General features: G+C 34.0%; 1 protein-coding gene across 3 annotated transcripts in view; it reads left to right on the forward strand.

Moving 5' to 3' along the window:
- Positions 1 to 5,509, forward strand: part of LOC131071256 (protein MICRORCHIDIA 6) — a 164,057-nt gene extending 158,548 nt beyond the window's left edge. For 2 of the 3 annotated variants that reach the window (XM_058007013.2, XM_059210021.1), the window contains 3 exons: positions 2,083 to 2,210; positions 4,668 to 4,710; positions 4,823 to 5,509. In XM_058007013.2, the coding sequence (XP_057862996.1) occupies positions 2,083 to 2,210; positions 4,668 to 4,710; positions 4,823 to 4,921 (270 nt within the window). In that variant the 3' untranslated portion in view covers positions 4,922 to 5,509. The remainder of the gene's footprint in view (positions 1 to 2,082; positions 2,211 to 4,667; positions 4,711 to 4,822) is intronic. The other variant, XM_058007015.2, reaches the window with a different exon arrangement.
- Positions 5,510 to 6,000: the final 491 nt, after the last annotated feature.

Here is a 6,000-nt window from a genome sequence, read left to right on the forward strand (position 1 = left end):
GCGTAGATCCAGAATCCTGGAAGATAAGTTCAGGCAAAATGTGAGGCAATGTATACCTGAGATTAATTTCTAGCTGTTTCTTAAATCTGTGTAAACTCAATTCTTTGTAGTAATTTCTTTTTCATGGACATTGTTTTGTATAAGACCATGGTCTTCAGGTTTGTAATCCAAAGGTGTTGACTGGAATTCAATTGTGCTTCTGTTGTTTCTGCTGAGCTAAATATTTACTAGACAATCTCCCATGATCTCAATACATTATTTTATTTTCCTTAAGTTTCTAAGATTGTTTTCCTAACTTTATCTCTTTGCTGAGGTGTGTTTACTCTCATTGGTGAGGTGGACCTTCCAATCTGGGCTGCAAGATATTAGCACACATTTTGTAATAATAGCTTTCAACAAATGCATAATTCATTGCTTTCTGTTTATATCTGCCTTTTAGGTAATTGCTTTTTGAATTTTCGCATGATTTTTCGACAAGAAAGAAAATACACCGGTCTGGTTTCATTTTGAGTGCTCGATCAAGTTCAAAGCAGATAAGAATATTTCTACTTAAAGATTCTTTGGTTGCTTAGTGTGGACCTAACTTTACCAAGACACAAGCTTTTAAATGCTTTTTTCACTGGTACAAATCCAGGATTCCATTATGGCTGGTTTGAACTAGTCTTATATATTTGTATTTGGTAAAAAAAACATATCAGACATTTTTGGCAAAAAAATAACACTTAAAAAAAATATAAAAAATTGACTTCAGTGCCAAATTCCTCTTGGGTTCCTTGAAGTTCTCTAAAATTCTGCCCAGGTTCTTCTCGGGTTTGCCGGGCCAAACCCACAGGCTGTGAGCAGGACCCTGTCCGAACCCTGAGGGAACTGGACAAGGACCAGGACCGGGGGGGAAACCAGACCAAGACCTGGGGGGTTCCCCTGCAGAACCCGGTAACTTAGCTAAAAAAATGAAAGTCACCTTATCCAACTGTTATGAGACATTTGGACATAATAAATTATGTAGGGGGGTGGTTTGTTTGGAAGCCTCCTTAGACTGTGCCTCCTGTGTACACTCGTGCTGATATGTTCAAATAGTTTATCAGACTGTCCTAATTTACCTACAACCTTCTCACACCCTGAAGAACCACCAACTTGTCTTTGGTTTGTTTGTTCCATGCCAACATTTTCACCACATTAACTGCTGTTCATGATGTTTGAAAAAAATTCAGAGTGCAAACCGAATAAGGAAAACCAAAAGACTGTTAACTCTTGAGCTTCAAATTTTTGAAAATCTGAAAGAAAAAAACTCTGAATAGAAAAGCACTCTTACCTCACTGCTGCTGCTCTTCTTCTTCTTACAGCTGTAATTTTCTCCTCTCCTTTCTGTCACTGCTCAAAGCGCTTGCTCACAAATGTGAAAACAGAAAAATGATGTAATGCAAATTTGCATTATGGCTGTGTTTTCATATTTTTGAAGGGAGGGCTGCAACTAGGTTTAGGTTTTTTAAAGGGATGTAGGGCTCTTGTTGATCTCCCCACATTGCTGTTACATTTTCCCCCCAAAAATCATTTTTTTTATTTAAAGCTCTTTTCCCTCTGGGACATCTGGATGACCCCAGAGGACAGACAGCTGTTTCCAGATAGGCGCAGGGGATAGGATGGCCTCGCTTCCCAGTTTTCCCAATACATCAGAAGGATGTGGATGAGATGGGCTGAAAAATCCTGGGGACATGTCTCCATGTATCCTTGAAAATAATGTATACCTTATACTATGTGTACCTTTTGCCATTTGCAGAGATGATTATAACTAGAGTATGTTAATTTCTGATTAAAATAGTTTTTACGCTTACCGAATTGCTTATTTCTTGTCATGTGAAGATATGGATACGAATATTTTAGTTTCTGTGCTGTATTGAGTTTGCATCATTTTAAAGCAAAACTTTGTTTTATGTTTCAGAATGCTTTTGTTTCTAAGAAGTGATGAAAGTATAGTCAATTCTTTATAAATTTCTAGGTTGTAATTAAACTAGTGTAAGATCTATTTTCGATATGTTAACGACAAATGGTGTGGTTGTTAATTAAATCATTTGTTTTTGGCAGCAGACGTTGGATGACATGGAAGCTGGAAGCATCCCTATGACAGAGCAACAAGCTACTAGTGAGGATGAAAGCGTCAATTGTCGAGAGCTTGAAGTGCTTCTAGAAGAAAACAAAAAGCTTCACGCACAGTATGCCAAATAAACTTATATTTTATCATTAAGTTTTAAGTAATTCATGAAAATGAATGCGATGTATCATACAGTGAAAAACATATCCTTTTCTTAAAGATTGAACTTAGATGCTCAATGAAATCCACTATCATGGACAATTGGTACACCTTTAAAAGATGAGTAAAATATTAAAATAGAACCCAAGAATTGAATTATTGACCCATCATAAACAGATATAGGGGTCTTTCCAAGATAGTAAAGAAATCAATCATGCTTAAAATTATTACAATAAAGTAATCAATCAAAATTAAGGGAAAATACCAAATAACAATATTCAAATGTTTTCATGTTTACTTGATATACTTTGTCAGATGCCTTTTCATGGAATCAAATAACAATTTGCATCACTGGCCCAATTTTCCTGAAGTTTTTTTTTTCATGTCGTATTTCTCCAACAAACAAAAGAACTATAGAATTTTCCATTAGAGCATCCAGGACTATTGAGTACTCTCTACTTTTTACTTTCTAATATTTTATCGTTCCTTATATATGAGGTTTGGTATTCTTAAGTTTATAAAGCTATTTTTCAGTTTCCAATTAGAATATTAGGATCACCTAGCTATGTTTATTGTCCTATATTTTAATAAAAGAAACTTGTCGTAATTTGTATTTTCTGTTATGTTTTACGTATAGTCAGGTACAGATGCTTATTCATGCTTTCTTATAATTCATGCCTTTCTTCTTTGCTGTTGTTCCTTCTTTGATCATATAACCAAAGCTGGGTATTGATGCAGTACTGTGTGGTGTCTTGTTTTGAATATTTTAGCCTTTTTTTGTCATTATTTTAATTATTAGATTTTGACAGCAGTTTTCAGAATATATTTGTCTTCATGGTGATCTGCTATATATATATATATATATATATATATATATTCATTTTCATAATGAGCTTTATAGATTATTTGTCAAGTTTTTTCTAATTTCTATATTTCCTTTTGTAGTTTTTTTATTGTTTTTCAAATTGCAATGTAGATTTATATGTATGGTCTGCATACGCTTGTTTATTTGTCCAATGCTTATAATTTTATTATATTTGTAGTGTATAAGTGTCCCATGCTCATGAATTTTCATAAGTTTCTACTGTATAAATTTTCCATGCATTTAAATTTTGTGTTTGTACAACCATTGGAAGGAATCTGAACAAATTGGCATCTGACTATCCATTTAAATCTTTATCTGTTTATCGTATATATTTCAAAATATTGAAGGCAAATCATAGATCCTACAATTTCTATGCATTGCATTTTTATTAAATGCTGTTCAATCTGACAGATTTCCTTTCATCAATATGTCAACTATTTTATGTTCATCAAAGACAATATCCCTTCTGGCAGTGCAGGTTTAAATGCACTGGTTGAAGCATGGTTGCAATCTTGAACTATTTTCAGATAATTCTAGAAATGGAGAGCATCCAAGAAGAATACTGTTAAACTTCTGCATTAATTTTTTTACATTCCGATGGTTTTGGATTGGTTGGTTCTGTGCAAATTGGTTTTTGAATGCTGTACATCGAATAAAAGGTTGAAAAGCCTATTGAAAATTCATCATTAACCAATTTCTTCCACTTTCCCTCAAGTTCCATCAATTTCCATTGGACATGTTTGCAGAGTGCCTATAAACTAAACAAGTATCTACATTTTGTTCGCAAACACAGTAACATGAAAGGTAGGTCAATGTGGCGGCAGAGTCAGTTTATGAACTGGGCTGTCTATGCAGAGCATGTGCTGATCAGGATCCACTAGTTTGAACTCTTATCGCCCTTCTACTGTTCTCATTGCATATAGAACAAGTCAGATTTTGTGTGCCATGCATTCAGATTTTTCTGATTGTTCTGGATTCTAGCTTTGAGCAAGCCTTTCTGGGAAATAAAATATCTTCCACCGTAGATTATCAATCATCTCCAAAATGCCTTTATTCTCCCCTTGCTTGTTATCTTGACTGTTGTAATCTTATTCTCTTCCTGTGTGTATGTCGCAACTTTTAAAGATCATTGAAGTGCATTAACATAATTCAAATTGTGACAATCTACTCAGTAATATTTTTTAATCTATTATTGCGGAGGAAGAGAGAAACACCAACCAACCTTATTTACTAAAGGGTTTATGGGAGTTCTGAGTAAGGTGGCTTTCTTTGACATGTTTAGGATTTTTATATGAAGTTGAAGATACACCACAGAATTTCTCTGTGGGGATATTCTTCTAGATGCTCAGATGTTATAATTGGAAACTTGAGTGCTCATATTGAAATCCTTGTATGGGTTTTCTTTTTTTTATTTTCAAAAATCTACTGGAATATAATACATTTATGCCCTTGTTTTACTAATACCAGAAGAATTGTTGGTTATGTTAGGGTAAAAGTTGTGTGTTTTTAAATTTTTTCTTGATATGTCCATAATTTATGCATTCTTTCTTTCAGGTGCCATGAATACGAAGCTAATGAAAAAGAACTTCAAGAGAGGGTAAACCTAACTTCTCTTCACTCACTATAGCTTGCTGTCTTTATGGGATGAGACTCCTCTAGCTGGAAATTAAAGATATGGACTGATTATATCTATTGTTCATATTCTACAGGTTAGGGATTTGGAGAATGAGCTCCAAGAAGTCCAGCGAGAGTATGCAAAACTATTAATTGAATCTCAATCCCTAAGCATTGTGAAAGAGGAAACTTAGCTGGTCAGCAAAAGCTTGGTTTAGTCTTTCATTTTTTCCATTGGAAATGTTGCCAACTTTTGTCATCTGGCATATGGTTTTTTGCTATTATTTGTATATGGAAAATTATGTCATATTGTTGAAAGTTTGAATAGATTCATTGTTTCTCAATTAGTATCAGTTCACATGGTATATAGCTCTATACAGGATGACGTCCACATGACTTGTTTCCTTTGGGTTTCTTTATTGGAATCCTAATAAAGTTGCTTTTTTCTTTGTTTTCTAGATTAGGAAAAAAGAAGTTGTTTTGAATGTTATTATCCTATAATTTCCACTGAAAAGGAATTTATAACAAGCAATGTCCCTTGCTTATAGTGATCTTCAGCTGTGAAATGGCAGCATATTGTAAAGTATTTCTGAACTATTTTGGTCAGATATATATAATCTTATTCGTGTATTTGAAGATGGAGGAACTGTTACCTGTTTGGCAGCTTAGCTTCATACCAAAGACCAAACTGTAGGTTCCTTTATTGGCCAAGGGTCCAATTGGTACAGGTATTGCTATGAACTGTTGACTTGAGAGTTAAAAATTAAAGTGGAGTTGAAATCCGATTGTTGAGTCTTGCTGGGTCATGTGCGTCTCACACATGAATGATGGTTAACTCTAAATGGTTGAATGAATCTACACAGTTTTATTTACCTAAAATTTGATATTAAATTGAGTTTAACTACTTGAATTTAGAAAACAGAAAATTGAGTGTTTTTGTACTACTTGAAGTGCTTTCATGTAATGTGTGTTTAATTTCCCCTAGAAATTCATCGATTAAGGAAATGTTAGTGCCAATATATTTGGGACGGAATGACATCAAGTCTATATAGAAGCTAAATACACGTTGTGAGGTGTTTTTGGCCATGAATTACCTATTTTTTGAAAATTAGTTCTAGACGGTGCTTCTATAGGAAAGTGAAAAATGATGATATGCACAACTTTGATTTCCTTTGATAAATTTCATGCAGACTCAAGAGGTGAAGTGTATCTTTGCCAATTGATAGAAATGCATGGTAAATCTAAACATCTGGAAATCCAAGCCTTCAAACGC

The sequence above is a fragment of the Cryptomeria japonica genome, chromosome 8 (assembly GCF_030272615.1).
Source record: "Cryptomeria japonica chromosome 8, Sugi_1.0, whole genome shotgun sequence".
In the NCBI taxonomy this organism is placed as follows: domain Eukaryota; kingdom Viridiplantae; phylum Streptophyta; class Pinopsida; order Cupressales; family Cupressaceae; genus Cryptomeria; species Cryptomeria japonica.